The sequence below is a fragment of the Micromonas pusilla genome, assembly GCF_000151265.4.
Source record: "Micromonas pusilla CCMP1545 genomic scaffold MICPUCscaffold_12, whole genome shotgun sequence".
NCBI lineage: Eukaryota > Viridiplantae > Chlorophyta > Mamiellophyceae > Mamiellales > Mamiellaceae > Micromonas > Micromonas pusilla.
This window is the reverse complement of record NW_003315893.1, coordinates 704,678-720,760: the sequence shown is the minus strand read 5'-3', so window position 1 is coordinate 720,760 and position 16,083 is coordinate 704,678. Positions and strand designations below refer to the sequence as shown.

At 68.9% G+C, this 16,083-nt stretch overlaps 9 protein-coding genes across 9 annotated transcripts; 4 read left to right on the top strand and 5 right to left on the bottom strand.

The window, feature by feature from the left end:
• Positions 1–616: 616 nt before the first annotated feature.
• On the bottom strand, positions 617–1,261 carry MICPUCDRAFT_6760 (uncharacterized protein; the record flags this gene model as incomplete). The annotated part of the gene is made up of 2 exons (XM_003062394.1): positions 617–971; positions 1,008–1,261. Coding segments are annotated over 2 exons (609 nt in total), but the record flags the coding sequence as incomplete, so codon positions are not given.
• Positions 1,262–1,727: 466 nt separating this feature from the next.
• MICPUCDRAFT_68752 (uncharacterized protein) lies at positions 1,728–3,037 on the top strand (the record flags this gene model as incomplete). Its single annotated transcript, XM_003062637.1, has 1 exon — positions 1,728–3,037. The coding sequence occupies one exon, from the start codon at positions 1,728–1,730 to the stop codon at positions 2,967–2,969; it is 1,242 nt and encodes a 413-aa protein (XP_003062683.1). The 3' UTR covers positions 2,970–3,037.
• On the bottom strand, positions 3,025–6,277 carry MICPUCDRAFT_48601 (uncharacterized protein; the record flags this gene model as incomplete). The annotated part of the gene is made up of 1 exon (XM_003062393.1): positions 3,025–6,277. The coding sequence occupies exon 1, from the start codon at positions 6,256–6,258 to the stop codon at positions 3,025–3,027; it is 3,234 nt and encodes a 1,077-aa protein (XP_003062439.1). The 5' UTR covers positions 6,259–6,277.
• A 196-nt stretch (positions 6,278–6,473) lies between these two features.
• Positions 6,474–7,487, top strand: MICPUCDRAFT_21585 (uncharacterized protein; the record flags this gene model as incomplete). Its single annotated transcript, XM_003062636.1, has 1 exon — positions 6,474–7,487. The coding sequence occupies one exon, from the start codon at positions 6,474–6,476 to the stop codon at positions 7,485–7,487; it is 1,014 nt and encodes a 337-aa protein (XP_003062682.1).
• A 214-nt stretch (positions 7,488–7,701) lies between these two features.
• MICPUCDRAFT_42272 (uncharacterized protein) lies at positions 7,702–8,373 on the top strand (the record flags this gene model as incomplete). Its single annotated transcript, XM_003062635.1, has 1 exon — positions 7,702–8,373. One exon carries the CDS (start codon positions 7,702–7,704, stop codon positions 8,371–8,373), a length of 672 nt encoding a protein of 223 aa, XP_003062681.1.
• A 69-nt stretch (positions 8,374–8,442) lies between these two features.
• MICPUCDRAFT_52309 (uncharacterized protein) lies at positions 8,443–9,598 on the bottom strand (the record flags this gene model as incomplete). Its single annotated transcript, XM_003062392.1, has 1 exon — positions 8,443–9,598. The coding sequence occupies one exon, from the start codon at positions 9,596–9,598 to the stop codon at positions 8,546–8,548; it is 1,053 nt and encodes a 350-aa protein (XP_003062438.1). The 3' UTR covers positions 8,443–8,545.
• Positions 9,599–10,034: 436 nt separating this feature from the next.
• On the top strand, positions 10,035–11,291 carry MICPUCDRAFT_21709 (uncharacterized protein; the record flags this gene model as incomplete). The annotated part of the gene is made up of 1 exon (XM_003062634.1): positions 10,035–11,291. One exon carries the CDS (start codon positions 10,035–10,037, stop codon positions 11,289–11,291), a length of 1,257 nt encoding a protein of 418 aa, XP_003062680.1.
• A 354-nt stretch (positions 11,292–11,645) lies between these two features.
• On the bottom strand, positions 11,646–13,037 carry MICPUCDRAFT_42270 (uncharacterized protein; the record flags this gene model as incomplete). The annotated part of the gene is made up of 1 exon (XM_003062391.1): positions 11,646–13,037. One exon carries the CDS (start codon positions 13,035–13,037, stop codon positions 11,646–11,648), a length of 1,392 nt encoding a protein of 463 aa, XP_003062437.1.
• Positions 13,038–13,660: 623 nt separating this feature from the next.
• MICPUCDRAFT_52306 (uncharacterized protein) lies at positions 13,661–13,984 on the bottom strand (the record flags this gene model as incomplete). The annotated part of the gene is made up of 1 exon (XM_003062390.1): positions 13,661–13,984. The coding sequence occupies one exon, from the start codon at positions 13,982–13,984 to the stop codon at positions 13,661–13,663; it is 324 nt and encodes a 107-aa protein (XP_003062436.1).
• Positions 13,985–16,083: the final 2,099 nt, after the last annotated feature.

Below are 16,083 nucleotides of genomic sequence, written 5' to 3'. Positions count from 1 at the left end.
GCCCCCCTCCCCGCCCCCGCGCGGCGATGCACTTATCGTCCGCGTACACGAACTTAAAGAACGGGTTCGCCCCCGGCTTCGACGCCTTCGCCTTCTCCACGCCGCCGCCGCCGCTCGACGCGCTCTGCTCCGCCGCTTTCACCGCGTCCCACTTCCCGTCGTCGATGTCCACCCCCGCGGGCCCGATCGGGCCTACACCGAGGCTGACGCGCGTGAACGTGAACTCCAGCATCGACAGCGCGTCCCTCCATATGAACGGTCCGTCGAAGAAGAACTTCACGGGGCCGAGGTAGATGCCGTTGCGGATGCGAAGCGCGTCGACGTCGAACGACTGCACCGCGGGAATCGGGAAGTACGACCCCCCGAACCCGGCTTTGTTCAAGTTCGCGGCCACCTTCTTCGTCCCGGAGGTGTACACCAGTCGCCACTTCCCGTTGAGTTTCTCGCCCTCCACCTTGGGTCGCTCGGATTTCTTCATCTTCTCCAGGGAGGAGATGGACGCGTAGACGTCGTCCACGTTCGCGCTTCGGTCCTTCGCCGCCGCGTGGAGCGTCGCGATCGGATCCGGCGCCGCCGCGGGGTCGTCGCTGAGGGATTTCTCCACGAGGCGGTCGACGTCGCAGTACCCTAAGATCCCCGCGTCGTCGTGCCTGAACGCGACCTTCCCGTCCTGGAACACGAGCGACCCGCCTCGTTGCACCAAGAGCTGGTCGTCCGAGGGCGCGAGCTTTTCCCAGTCGCCGATGATCTCGATCATGTTCTTCAGCCGCAACGTCGCGAGCTCAAACGGGCGCTGGTACCCTTTCCCCAGGGTGACGTCCATGAGCTTACGAATCGTCGGGTTGTCGTAGTTCGACCCCTCGTTGAACAGCTGTTTCTTGTACTTGGACCCGAGGTATCCGCCGAACACGGCGCTCAGCGTCCCGGGGGAGCCCACGCCCGCGCACATCACCATGAGCTTCGCCATGCCGCTCACGGGCGGGAGCTTCTCTTCGATCCAGCCGAACTCGCCGCCGGCGCGTCCGAACCCGGGGGCGAACCCGAGCGCGGCGTAGGCCGCCGCGGTGTCGTCCGCGTAGAGCGACTCCAGCGGGAAGTTCGTCCGACGCGCGAACTCTCTCGCGGCGTCGACGGAGCCGATGCCGACGCCGACGACGGTCACGCCCGCGTCGCTCAGCGCGGGGAGGTCGTCCACGAGCTTCTGCGCGAGCTCCCAGCTGTCGAAGTCCGCGAACTGCGTCATGAACGGCACGAGGACGCGGCCTCTCGTCGGGATCACGGAGGACGCGTCCACGGCCTCGCCCGTGGACGCGGACGTCAGCGTGACGCCCTTCAGCGAATCGACGACTTCGAGATGGGACGCGGGCGCCGCGGGCTGTGCGGACGCGACCGCCGCGCGCGCGGAGCGGCACGCGGCGCGCGACTTGGTCGCCTTCGCGGAGCGCGCGGCGAAGCCCGCGACCGGGCTCGAGGTCAGAGCGGGGGCGGACATCGCGCGACGGGGAGCGGATAGTGGAGACGGAGCGGCGAAGCGTCGGTCGTTCCTCCGGTCCTTCCTCCGCCGTTGGCGCGGCCAGCGTGGCAGTCGCACACGCCGACCGATCGCCGACCGACCGCTTTGGGATTTCCCGAGTCGAAAACAGGTTCGTTTTCTTTTTGCGTGTGTCATACTTTCATCGCATCGCCCCACTCTCGGTCCTCCGCCGCGTCCGGGGCGCCGGGTCGTCATGGCCGCCGCCGCGTCCGCGCCGGCGGTGACGCTGTCGTCGCGATGGCACGCGCGACCGCGTCCGCGCGACGCTCCCCATCGCGCGCGCGCGCCGCTTCGTCCGACTCGCGCGACGGCGCCGCGGCCGTCGCGTCTCGTCGTTCGCTCGAGCGCGACCCGCGGAGGAGGCGCGACGACGACGCCGTCCCCGGCCGCCGCACTCCTGCCCGCCGCGCCGATGACGCAGCTCGCCGCCGCGATCGCGACGACGCCCGCGAAATCATCGCCGTGGCTGTCCACGTTCCTCCCCGGCGGAACCGGATTCGCCGTCGCGGCGTCGCTCTTCGCCGCGAGCGCGCTCGCGGTCCTGACCGCGTGCGTCGCGGGCTTCCTCGTCGCCATTCGAGAGATGGTGCGCGCGTGTAGGGAAGCGACGATCGCGTCTCGAGCGGTGTCCGAGTGCGCGCAGAGCATCAACGTCGCGTGCGCGGCGCTGCAAGTCACGCTGACGACCGCGGACGACGTGCTGGACGGCGTCGCGGGCGCCACGAAATCCACCGCGAGCGTCATCGAGTCCGCGACGAGAGAGGTCGGCGTCTTACAACGCCGACTCACGGACCTCCCGAACACCGCGAGTCGCACGCTGATGGAGGCGATCACGCGGCAGTACGACGGCGACGCGAAGGCGAGTGGGGGGAAGGAGGGCGGGAAGGGCGTTCAAGGGAACGCGCGGGCGGGGGAGACGCGAATCGAGATCGGGAAAGTCATCGCCGGCGAACGCGCGGGCGCGCGGTGGGTCAACGGCGCGCCCGGGTGCGGGTTCACGTTCTCGCGGGGGAATAAGTTCAGGGTCGGGGAGTACTGCGCGGTGCCGCGGACGGATAACTCGTACACCTGGGGGGTCATCGAGCTGAACGATTTAGATTACTCCGCGGAGCTGAGCGAGGACGGGGAAGGGATGAACTGCGAGTGGCCGCCCCCGTACCCTGACCGGTGCGAGCTTCCTTCCGCGGACGAGAGAGATATCATGGCGTCGCAAGACGCGGCGGGGAACACTGGGATTGGCGCGTGGTTCGACGACGCGATCGTCAGCGCGTTAGGCGCGGAGAAGGCGGACAAAGTCGAAGGGTTCCTGCGCGTCGCCACCGGGTTGACGCCGATCGAAGAGAGCGAATACAAGGTCGTCGTGGAGCTGGATAACTACGCGTACAGCTTCAAGATCATGAACGCGGGGGACCTGGGGAAGCGAATATTACCTTGAGGTATCGCGGTCGCGCGAATAGTAGCCTACAGAACGCTCTTATTAACCTTATTTCTCAATCGAGATCGAACGGCTCGTCGTCGTCGCCCGCGTCTTCTTCGCGCGTCGCCGCCGCCGCCGCCCTCTCCACCGGCGCGTCGACGTCGATCCCGACCGCGGCGAGACGTTTCGTCGCGCCGTCCGCCGCGATCTCCTCCTCCGATCTCTGTTCCGCCTTTCGCGCCTCCGCGGCCGCGGCCTCGGCGGCGCGGAACGTCGCCATCGCGTCGTCGAACCCTTCCACGTCGCTCTCCGTCCACGTCCCTCCGCCGACGCCGCTCAAGACGTCCGCGTGCTCGGTCGCGCGCACCCGCGACCGGTCCACCGCCGCGGACGTCGCGACCGCGTGCGATTTCATTCCCGCGAGTAAGACGCCGCGTGCGTCGTTTTTAAACGCGTCGTCGCTCAGGAGGTGCGGCTGCAGCGTCGCCAAACACGCGTGGTAGGTTGCAAACGCGGAGGACGACGACGCCGTCGACGCGAGCGCGGCGGCGGCGGCGCGGCGGACGTCGTCCGCGCTGTCGTCCAGACGCGCCCTCAGCGCGGTGACCACCCTGACGACCGTCTCGATCGCGATCGCGCACGTCTCGTCGTGGCGCTCGACGAGCGCGCGCGTCACCTCGATCGCGTCGCGACGGACGGGCGCGGGCGCGTCGACGCGAGACATCGCGTCGGACAACGCGACGGACGCGTCGCGCGCCGCCGCCGCCGCCGCGGACGACGCGCACGCCCCGGGTCGCAACGCCGCGAGCGACGCCGCGAGCGCGTCGCGAGCGATGCCGCCGGGGACGCACGCGTCCGCGGCCGCCGCCCTCAGAGCCGCGCCGAGGAGCAGCGCAACGTCGCCGTCGGATAACGCCGCGGACGTCGACGGCCGCGCGATGAACGGAAACGACAGCAACCGTTCTCGCACGTCCGCCCCGGCCGCGCGCTCCGCGACGAGCGCGGAGAGCTGAACGAGCGCGGAGGTCTCCTCCGGGGACGGCGTCCCGGGCGCTTCCGCGGCGGCGGCGAGGACCGCCGCGTCCGCGGGCTTCCACCCTTTCGGGGGAAGGCTTCGGAGCGGCGTCAGAAGCGCCCCGCGCGCGGACGCGACGAGCGCCGACGCGTCCGCGTGTCCTCCCGCGCTCGCGAGCGCGCTCAGCGCCCGCCGCATCGCCGCCGCGGCCTTGTCCCCGGCGTCGTCCACGTCGATCGCGCCTCGCGCGGCGACCGCGGCCGCGCTGGAAGCCAACGGCGTCCGCTCCACGCCCTCGCCGCCGCCGAGACGAATCGCGACGCCGACGAGCGCCGCGACGCGGTCGCTCCACGTCCCGCTCTTCTCCGCCGCGCACGTCTCCACGACGCCGCACACGGCCGCTCGAAGCGACGTGTCCGCGCTCCCGACGAGTTCGGGGTCGGACAGCGCGTCGAGGACGACGGAGACGAGCGGAGTGCCCGTGGCGTCGTCCGTCGCCGCCATGGCGTCCGCGGACGCGCCGGCTAAACACGCTGCCAACACGCGAGCCGCGCCCGTTCGCGTCGCGGTGTCGTTCGTCGCGCCGAGCTTCTCGACGAGCACGGAGAGCCACTCTTTCGGGGCCACGAAGCGGCCTAAGAGTTTCCCGCAGTCGCGGACGTTCTCGCTGACGTTATCGTCCGCGCTCGCGACGACGAACGACGCGCAGAGCTGCGCGCAGTGTTGCGTCGCGTTCTCTTCCAGGTACACCATCATCGTCCGAAGCAACGTCGCGGCTTTACCTCGGAGTTCCGTCTGCCAGGACGACATCTCGCCGATCACCGGGTTCACGACCGCGCTGAAGTTGTTCTTCACCAAAATCCGCGACCCTAACCGCGGCCGCGTCGTGAACGGCGGCGGCAAAACGAGCGCGTCGTCGCCGGCGCCGTACGCCGCCTCCCCGCCGAAATGTTCCGGCATGTACGCCATCGTGCTCTTCAAGTCATTCTCGTGCTCTCGCTCGTACTGCGCGCCGAGCTTATCCATCAACTCCATCGCGTCCTCCTGCACGACGCTCGCCTCGTCCGTCAGCGCGGACATGACGTACGGAAGCAGCCTGCTCTCGTGGTCTGTCCGCTCCGTGAGCGTCGTCATCCAGTCGCCGACGGTGCGAATAAACTCTCTCCGCACGTGCACGGCGCCGTCGGTAGCGAGCTTCCCGAAGTAGTTCACCTTCTGGTCGTCGCCGTAGAACGCCTTGATGGGCACGAGGTTCGGGTGCTTAAACGCGACGAGGTCCAGAATCGTCTCGTGCGCGCTGCAGTGCATCAACACTCGAAGCGCCTTCAACGTCTCCACGCGCACCCTCGCGCGTTTGTGCGTCAAGTTCGGCGTGAACGTCCACGCGAGCTTCTTCGCGATCGGCTGCAGCCGTCGCCCCAAGTGCGTCACGAGCTGCTCGAGGCACGCGCACGCCTGAACGACGACGTCCACGTGTTTATCCTCGCACGTAAACTCCAGCACTTCCGCTACGTCGGACGCGTACGCCGCGATCCCCGTCCCCGCGTCGCGCGTCGCGCTCGTCAACAGCGCGTGCGCGGACGCGCGAATCTCCTCCGCGGGCTCCGATGGGTCCTTCCCGTCCGTCGCGAGCGGGCCTAAGCGATCGCGCAGGACGGGGATGAGATACGGGAGGAGGTCCAAGGTGACGTCTTCGCCGCCGCGCGCGACGAGCGCCGCGAGCGCGTCCACCGCGGCTTCGCGGCACTGCTCGCTGACGTCTTCGAACCGTCGCAGGAGCGGCTTGGCGAGGATCGACGCCGCGGCGTCCGCGAGGAGCTTCGGGGACGCGGTGTCGATCACGCGACGGATCGCGCGGAGCGCGCGGAGGCGCCCGGCCGCGGACCCCTGCGCGTCCGCGAGCGCGTTCAGATCGCGCGCGATCGCGGCGCCGAGCTCGTCCGCCGTCTCGAACGCGCGCGTCGTCGGCGCGCGAGATTCGGCGAGCGCGGCGTCGTCCGCGTCGGCGGGCGCGGCCGACGACGACGACGACGACGACGCGCACGCGGAGCCGCGCGTTCGAGACGGCGCGACGGGGAGGTCGCGCGCGCGCTCGGACGGCTTGGGCGACTTTGAACCGGCGGACGCGGAATTGTTGGCGCGGTTCGAGGACGACGGCGAGGCGGAGCCGCGGTCGGACGCGCCCCTGATGAGCGCCTTGGCGCGCGCGGCGTGCTGCGACGGCGCGGTCTTCGCCTTCAGGGACGCCCATATCGCGTCCACGGACGAGTCCCCGCCGTCCACGCCGCCCATCGTCGCGGGGGCAGCGCGCGGATCTGTGGTCGGGGTGCCCGAACCGTTGACTCGTCTGTTCAGGTGCGTTCTGTACAAAAGTTTTTCACCCATCGCCCGGTTTCAACACTTGATCGCAACCCCTTTCAACTGACCGGAGAACTGTTTTTGTATGGAATGGCCCTGGACTCGTCGCGAGAGCGCGCGCCACGTCTTCGACATTGTATATCGACACGATGAGCGCGTTGACGCACGCGTTCGCCGCCCCGCCCGGGGCCACGCTCGCCCCCGCGCGTCGTGGCACCCGCGCCCGCGCGAGGCGCGTCGCGATCCCGCGCGCGTCTTCCTCCGGGATCTCCAAGCCCGAGGGGTGGACGCCGCCCACGCCGCAGAAGTTCACCGTCTCGGAAGGCCGCCTCGGCACCGTCGCGCACTCCGCGATCCCGCTCGTGCTTCGCGCGGGCACGGGCGCGCTCATCAACGGCTGGTCGCCCTCGCTCGTGGACGACGACGACGCCAGCGTGTACTCCATCGCGCGCGTCGCGGGGAAGCGCCTCGCGGAGGCGTCCGAGCTCGGCCCGCGCCCGGCGACGCCGATCGAGGTGTTCGAGTACGAGGGCAGTCCGTACTGCCGCAAGGTGCGCGAGGCCGCGGCGGTGCTCGATCTGGACGTCCTCTACAGGCCGTGCCCGAGCGGGGAGGCGTTCTACCGCCCCGCCGCGAAGGCCGAGGGCGCGAAGACGTTCCCGTACATGAAAGACGCGAACACCGGAGCCGCGATGACGGAGAGCGACGACATCGTGGAGTATTTGTTCCGCAACTACGGCCCGCGCGCCGGCGACCCCGACGTCGACGACATGGACGCGACGACGCTCGGCGTGCCGTTCATGCTCCGCCGCGGCGGGATCACGAACCTGACGTGCTACGCCGCGGCTCTCGCGCGGTTGAAGGGCCTGAAAGCGCGTCCGTCGCGCGCGGCGGCGGCGGCGGCGGCGGGAACCCCCGTCGAGCCGCTCGCGCTGTGGACGTACGAGGCGAGTCCGTTCACGAAGGAGGTGCGGGAGGTCCTGACCGAGCTCGCGATCCCGCACGTGGTGAGGTACTGCCCGCGAGGGAGCGCGAAGCGGGACGAGCTCATCGCGAAGACGGGGACGTTTCAGGTGCCGTTCTTGGAGGATCCGAACACGGGCGTGGAGATGTTCGAGTCGGCGGCGATGGTGGAGTACCTGGAGGCGACGTACGCGCTGTGATGTGAGCTTGATCTGTCAGGTAGCTATTGATTCGCGATCAAATATCGAGTCGCGATCAAATATTCGCGATGAAATGTCGACATTCGCGATGAAATGTCGATTCGCGATCAACCGAGAATCCAATCTCCGTTCAGATCTCGCGGCGCGCTCCGACGCAACGCGCTGATCGCCGGCGCTCTCCGACCGCGCGAGTCCCCTCGCCCGTTCTCGAGCCATGTCCTCCTCCGACGAAGCCGACGCCCCCGTTTCCGCGGCCGAGGAGGCTTTTGTGCAGCGACAGAACGCCGCGGTGAAACGCTTGAACGCGCTGGGCATCGCCCTGGTTCGCGGCATCGACGAGGACGCCGCCTCGCCCGGCGAGGAGGAGGTCGCCGCCTGTCGGATCCTGGTGATCACCAAGGAACGCGCGGCGGCCATCGAGGCTGCGCAGAAATTCGCCATGGGGCGCGACGGATCCGACAGCGACAGCGACGACGACGGCGGGTTCGTGATGTTCGACACGTCGACCGGAAACGCCGTCGTCGCCGGCATCGCCGATGCCGTCGCGCGCGCCGTCGCGCGGACGTCGAAGCCCGCGAGGTTCGACCACCTGCTCGCGTTGACGTACGCGCTGCAACAGGAAGATACGTGGGCGCGCGACAACGAGATGTGGGAAGACGGGGACGAGATGCAGTCCGCGTGCGCGAAGCTCGCCGCCGCGTGGGAAGAAGCTCCTCGGGGAGAGCACCAACGAGCAGCTCGGGTGCGACGAGGAGTTCACGCGCCCGGGGACGGAGGCTCTGCTCGAGGATTTCGGGAAGATGCTCGAGAGCGTCGGGGGGGACACGGACGTGTCGTACCCGTTCGACTGGAAGCCGTGAATCGAACGCGCTCCTCTGTCGTTTAATTCGCCGCGCGCGCGAGACGAGCACGAGCACGAACGAAGAAGAAACGACGAAAGAAACGACGTTTGATTCGCATGAACGCGCGCGACGCGCGCGCGACTCGTTGAAATACACGCTGCACGGCACGCGTACGCATCAGTACTCTCATCGCGCGTCCGTCCGTCGTCGAGGCCGCTAGCTCGAACGGCTCTCGGTCCACCTCGCTGCGGCCCACCGCGCGACCGCCGTGAAGAGCACGCCGGACCCGATCGCGAGCGCCGCCGTCTCTGCCTCCAGAACGTCCGCCTCGAGCAACGCTCTCCCGTCCGCGAGCGCGCGCTCGATCCCTTCCCCGCCGTCGAGCAGCTCGCGCACGTACGCGCCCACGGCGCCGTACAGCGCGCTCCACGGCGCGGATCCGAGCGCGGTGCCCGCGACGTACGGCGCGAACGGCGTCCGCGCGAGACCGAAGAGATACGAAGACGCGGAGAACGGATGCGGCGTCGACCTGTACAACGCGATGAGCGCCGTTTGCTCCGTCGGCGTGGCGGACGCGAGCCGCGCCTGGATCGTCTTCCACCGCGCCGCGAACGCGTTCGCGTCCTCCTTCTCGTCGTCCGCGCCGCCCTGCTCCACCTCTTCTTTCACGACGGCGCGCGCGAACGCGGCGCCGGCGCCGCGCGCGACGCCGTATGACGCCGACGCCGCGGCGACGTACCCGAGGAGACACGCGCCGGCGCCGCACGTCGGCCCCAGCAGCGCGCCGGACAAGAGCGCGAACGGCTGCGTGGGGACCAGCGGGAGCATCTCCGCGAGGATGAGGAGCAGGAGCCACGCCGGGGTGGACTTCCACCGCGGCGCCGCGTCGATCGCGGCGAAGACGTCGCGCGCGACGTCGAGAACGCTCGCGGCGCTCGCGGCGTCGGACGCGTCGACGACGACGGCGTCCGCGCCCGTCGCCGCCGCGAGCGCGGCGGACGCGGTCGCGAAGGTCGTGAACGCGGCGACGGACGCGGCGGCGGCGGAGAGCGACGCCGAGGACGACCCGCGGTCGCGCGAGCTGACGTCGGTCGTGGACGTTTCAGCAATCGCTGACATCTCATCAGATGACGTTTCGTCGCCGTCGGACGCGCGAGATCGCGCGAAGGACGACGAAGGACGCGACGTCGCGCGCGCGCCGTGGGATCGGATCGCGCGACGGAACGAGGTTGCTCGCGCGCAGACCGCCCGCGTCGCCGTCGACGACATGCCGCGCGGCCGCCGGGCGCGACCGGCTCTGTCGACAGCTCGTAGCTCGAGAGGACCGAATATTCCGTGCGAACAATCCGAGATCTCCGGTGAAAAGGTTTTTGATCGGTGCGTTGAACGTCATGATCCACGAAGTGGGTCGATTCCATCGATGAACGAGGGTCAAGCGGAAAAGGGTTTGGCGCGCGATCGCGCCGACGGCTCTTCTCGCCCGAGAGAGAGCTTCTTCGCCCCGGCCGCCACTGCCCGAGCGCACGCCGCGCATCGCGTCGCAACACAGGATGTCCATGGCGGCCTCCGTCACGTTTTCCGGCGCGCTCGCGAACGCGGCGCGCCGAAACGCCGCGCCGAAGAAGCGACGCCAACGTGCGTCCCGTCCCGCGCGCGCCCTCGTCGCGCGCCTCTCGCTCGAAGAAGAATCGGAGGGTCGCGCCGGATGGCTCTCCGCGCGATTCTCGCTCGCTCGTCGTCTCACCCCGCCGCGCCCCCGCCGTCCTCCCCCACCCCATCTCCGACGACAGTCACCGCGATCCGAGCGGCGTCCGCGGCGAAACCCGCGCCCGCGTCGTCCCCCGCGGGGGGCGCGTACGCCCTCGAGCTCGAGGTCGGCCTCGACGCCGTGCGCATGGCGTCCACGCTGTGCGAGGAAGTCCAAGCGCAGCTCATGCGACAGGACGAGACCGCGGACACGAAGGACGACCGGTCGCTCGTGACGCTCGCGGACTACGCCGCGCAGGCGATCATCGCGTGGCGGATCCAGCAAGAGTGGCCGGACTTCACGATGGTGGGCGAAGAAGACGCGGAGGCGCTGACGGAGGGCGGCGAAGGCGGCGCGCAGACGCTCGAAAAGATCACCGCGCTCGTGAACAAGACGCTCGCGAAGCACAAGGGCGACGCCGCGCCCACGCTGTCCTCCACGGAGATCGTCGCCGCGATCAACAAGGGCGGCGGGAAGGGCGGGAAAGGCCGCCACTGGATCTTGGACCCCGTCGACGGCACGCTCGGGTTCGTGCGCGGGGACCAGTACGCGATCGCGTTGGCGCTCATGGAGGACGGCGACCTCAAGGTTGGCGTGATGGGGTGCCCGAACATGCCCAAGACGGGCGAAGTCTTGGAGTACGACTCGTCGTACACGTACGGGTTCTCGCCGTCGATGGTGACGAAGATGCTCGCGGGCGAGTCCGTGGGGTGGTACAAGGGCTGCATCTTCGCCGCGGTGAAGGGCCGAGGGTGCACGGTGGAGCCGTGCGACGCGAGGATCAAAGCCGCGCCGACGCCGGTGACGGTGTCGGACGCGTTCGACCCCGTCAGCGCGAAGTTTTGCGAGCCGGTCATGAAGGCGAACAGCTCGCAGGGGTTCACCGCGTCCGTGGCGGATAACCTCGGGATCGCGTCGAAACCGCTGAGGGTGTACTCGCAGGTGAAGTACGGCAGCGTCGCGCGCGCGGACGCGGACGTCTTCATGAAGTTTCCGAAAGCCGGGTACAAGGAGAAAATTTGGGACCACGCCGCGGGGGTGATCATCGTCGAAGAAGCGGGCGGGAAGGTGACGGACGCGGGCGGCGCGCCGCTGGACTGGGCGGGGGGGCGGTACCTCGACACGTTAGATCGCGGGATCGTCGCCACGAGCGCGGCGCTGCACGAGCGGCTCATGGACGCCGTGTCTAAGAGTTGGTCGTCGTCGCAGTTGTGAGAGACGCGTTTATTTTTTTCGCGTCAGGGGGGGTCGTGATTCTTTCGGAGGGGGTGCCGCGCGCGAGGGCACCCCGGTTCGCGCGCTTGTAACACGAACGTATAAGAAGTGTTTTATTTTTGTATCCATCGTGCTCCGTGTCTTATTAATAAGCAACACCGACGCCCCCGCGCACGTTGCGGCTCTCCTAGTAAATCAGAAGACGCCGCGGCAGCCGTCCTCCATCCTCCATCCGCCGCCGTCTCTTCTTCTCTCGCCTCCTCTCCGCCAAAAAGTACGTCGTCGTCGTCGTCGTCTTTCGTCGACGCGTACACCCCCTCGATTCTCGATGATCCTCGTCGCGACCGAGATGATTTAATACACGAGCTCGGACGGATCCTCGATGACCGCCTTCAACGTCTTCAAGAACTCGGCGGCGACGTCGCCGTTGATGTGCCTGTGATCCGCGGTGAGGTTCACCGTCATCAGCGTCTTGATGCCGATCATCCCGTTCACGGGAACCACCGTCGGCTTACCCGCGCCGACGGCCAAGATGGCGCCCTGCCCCGGAGGCAAGATGGCGTCGAACGCGTCCACGCCAAACATCCCGAGGTTCGAGATCGTGAAGTTCCCGCCGGCGTAATCCGCCGGAGAGAGCCCGGCGCCGCGCGCCTTCTTCACGAGATCCTTCCACACCCTGCCAATCTCGTACACGTCCGTCCCCGCGGTGTCCGCGAGCACGGGCGTGATGAGACCACTCTCGAGCGCGACCGCGACGGCGATGTTCACCTTATCGTTGTACACCACCGCGTCTCCGGCGGGCACCGGCGACGCGTACATGATCGGGTGCTGCGCGAGCGCGACGCCGACGGCTTTCGCGAGGAGCGCCGTCATCGTCACGCCCTTGGGCTTGACCTTCTTGTACAGCGCGTCGAGCTCGTCCGTGCACATGCTCATCGCGATCCTGGACACCGGCACCTGGAGGCTCGGCATCATGTTCTTCGCGACAGCCTTTTGCATGCCGCTGAGCGGGGTCTGCGCGCCCGCCGGCGCCGGGAGCGGCGCGGGGGGCGCCGACGCCGCCGACGGCGCCGCCGCCGCCGCGGGCGCCGTCGCCGCCGCCTTCTTCGGCGCCGTGGACGACGGCACCCCCGCCTTAGACTCCACGTCCCCGGCGGTGATGCGCCCGTTCAGACCGCTGCCCGCGACGGTGGCGAGGTCCACCTTGAGCTTCTTCGCGAGCTTCTTCGCGTACGGCGTCGCGATGATGCGGCCGTCGGGGCGGCCGGCGACGGGCGCGGCCGCGGCCGGCGCCGGCGCAGGCGCGGGCGCGGGCGCCGCCGCGACGGGGGCCGGGGGCGGGGGCGGGGGGGCCGCGGGCGCGGGCTCCGGGGCCGCGGGCGCGGGCGCCGCCGCGGGCGCGGCGCCGCCGCCCGCGGCAGCGGCCATCGCCTTGGCCTGGTCGATCTCCCCTTCCGTCTCCGCGACGTACGCGATCGGCGCGCCGACGGTCGCCATCTCGCCGTCCTCGACCGCGATGTACGCGAGGTAGCCGTCGTAGAACGTCTCGACGTCCATGTCCGCCTTGTCGGACTCGACGACGACGACGGCTTCGCCCTTGGAGATGGAGTCGCCCTCGCCCTTGAGCCAGCTGACGATCTTGCCCTCGGTCATCGTGGACGACAGCGCGGGCATGTGGATCTCCTTCACCTCCGCTCTCGTGACGACGGATCGGGATCCGGCGCGGACGACCTTCTTCGCGGTCATCGCGCGCGCGTTGCCGCGGAACGCGGATCGCGTCGCGGAGAGCGGCGCGGTGACGATGGAGGCGCTCATCGTTCGCGTGGAGGACGCGCTGCTTTTCTTCGCTGTCGAGAGTCGCCGACCGGTGAGGGAACGGACGAGCGCGCCGCCGTGTGAGGAGGAGCGCGGCGGGGAGCGATGCGTGATCGACGGAGCGAAAACGGTCGCGAGGATCACGACGTTCGCGCGCGGAACAGTGGCGCGAGCGTCGCGCGTCGGAGGAGACGGACGACCGCGGCGACTGTCTGGCTCCTGTCGTCCGTCCTTAGCCGAAACCGACGGTGCAGATAAGGTTTTCGCGTTGTATGCGCAGTTAGTCTGCATTTTTTTCGATGAAAAAAGCGCGGAGCGCGCGTAAGCAACTGATGAGAAGTTCATCACTGATTTTTCAACCGTTCGGTCAGCGAAACGCTCACTCCGCGCAGCGTTCCCCCGACACGCGGCCCGCGCGCGCAGTCGTCGTCGCGCGGCACGCGCGCGCGAACACACGCCGGCTCGGGGGCGTTCAGAGATCACCTCGAGAGACTCGAGTCCCGCGAGAGACGCGACCCGCGCCCGACGACGCGCGCGTCGCCGCGTCAGCGCGGTCAATCCATCGAATCCGTCGTCGTCGTCGAAAGTCGTCGAGCGTCGACGATGGACGGCACGAAGCGCTCGTCGAACAAGTCCGCGACGATGTCCGAGACGAAGCTGACGTCGTCCGCGCGCGGGAGGAAGACGTCGTCGTCGCCGACGTCGTCCACGGCGACGAGGACGAAGAGCGCGTCGGGAGGGAGCGGACGGTCCTCCGCGTCGGGAGCCAGATCCTCCGACTCGGGCGCGCCTCGCCTCGCGAAGTCGTCCTCCGCCGCCTCGAAGAAGGCGTCGACGAGCGGCAGAGGCAAAGTCCCGCTCGGAAAACTTCTGTCCATCCCGGAAAAGCGCGAGCGAGGGATCATCACGGAAGAGAGCGAGAAAGAGAACGCGCCCAAGCCGAGACCGCGAAGACCGAGGCCGGACGACCCCGCACGAGGTGCGTTCTATACACTGGTCCCCACGACCGCGTCGGCGTGGTGAACGCCGATCCTTAAGGACTTTGCCCGGCGCGTCTCTCCGTCCAGGGTCCCTCGCTTTCGATCCTCGCCCTCGACGCCTTTCAACTCCGCTTCTGACGCCTTTGAACTCCACCCCGCCGCATCCGCCGCGCGCGCGTCGACGTCCGAAGCCTCGGCGCGGCGCGCGACCGCCGCCGCTTCCGCCGCCGCCGCGCACGGGGTCCCGCCGTCGCGCGTGCGCGAGCTCGAGCGCGCGATGCGCGCGGAGATCAAGGCGATGCACTCGGTGTCCAAGAGCGGACGGGAGCGCCTCGTGGACGCGTTGAAGGAGTACGACTACGGGAACGGCGGCGAGGTGACGTGGATCGACTTCCAAGACGCGTGGAGAGCGCTCGGGTTGGAACTCACCGAGGCGGAGTGCCGCGCGTTCGCGTCGCGGAACGGCGCGGACGCCGCGGGGGACTTCATCGACGTGGGCGCGTTCGTGGAAAGCGTCTCGAGAGGCCCCGCGAGGGCGCAAGCGGAGGCGCCCGTGTGCAAGGGCTACCCCGTGACGGACGACGACTTCGCGAAGAAGATCGTCTACCCGCGGTGCCGGAAAGGCGTGCTCGCGCCGTCGGACTTTACCCCCGCGCTCGCGGACCGATCCACGATGGAGCCGGACGCGCGTCTGGAGCTAAACTTCGTGTACGGGTACGACGGCGTCGTCGCGAACGCGCCGAATCTGTTCTACGTCAACGCGGGGACGAGGACCTCCGTCTCCGTCGCGTACTTCGCCGCCGCCGTGGGCGTCGTGTACGACGACAAGAGGGACAAGCAAAGTCACTTCTTGGGGCACACGAACGACATCACGTGCATGGCGATATGCGAAGCGGAGGTGACGCATCGCGAGGTGAGGTACCCGGAGAACGCGCTGATCGCGACCGGGCAGAAGAAGGCGCTCGAGGACCACGACAACGAGGAGATTGAAACGCCGTACGTGAGCGTTTGGGACGCGCGGACGTGCACGGAGGCTGCGAGGGTGCGCCTGCCGCGCGACGCGAGGCAAGTCGCCGCGTGCGCGTTCTCCCCCGACGGCCGGCTGCTCGTCACCGTCGGGTGCGATAACAGCCACACCGTCATGGTGTGGGACTGGCGCGTCGCGCACTGCGCGGCGCTCACCGGCGCGCGAGGGAAGCGCGGGAAACCCGCCGGGTTGATCGCCCAGGGCGCGGGGTTCAAAGAGCGCCCCGTCGGCGTCTTCGGCGTGAAGTTCGACCCGTGGGCGCACCCGGGGCGCGCGCGGTTCGCGACGTACGGAAAGAAACATCTCAAGGTGTGGACGTGCGACGCGAACGACGAGAGCGAGTGGCGATCCGTCGCGCAGAGCTTTGGCGAGTTTGGCGTCGACGACGTCGCCGCGGTTGAGTTTTTGTGCCCGCCCGGGTTTGGGGAGTACGAGGACGACTTTGAAAACGAAGACGGCGCGGAGGACTCCCGCAGCGGCGGCGGCGGCGGCGGGGAGTGGTTCGGGCGGTTCGGGAGGGACGACGAGAGCGTGAAAGAACCACCCGAGGGCGCGATCGTGACCGGGATGCCGGACGGATCCCTGCTCGTGTGGCGGGAAGGACGCGCGGTGAGACGCGTCAAGGCGCACGGGCGAGGGAAAAAGACGATTCAGCCGGACGGAAGCGTCGCGTTCGGCGGCGGCGTCCGCGCGCTTCGTTTACGCGACGACGGGTTAACGCTGCTGACCGGCGGCGCGGACGGCGTCGTGATGTCCTGGGACGCGCGCGAGAACACGATCGGGGACGTCGTGTGCGAGCCCACGAAGCTCGAGTCGACGGCGACGGCGAGCGGCGCGGATTCGATCCCCGCGATTCGCTCGATCGATTGCCACCCCGGCTCGGACGTCTTCGTCGTCGGCACGGACAAGTGCGACGTGTGGGAGGTCGACGGGATCAACGCCAGGGTGATAATGAAAGCCCCCGCGCCTT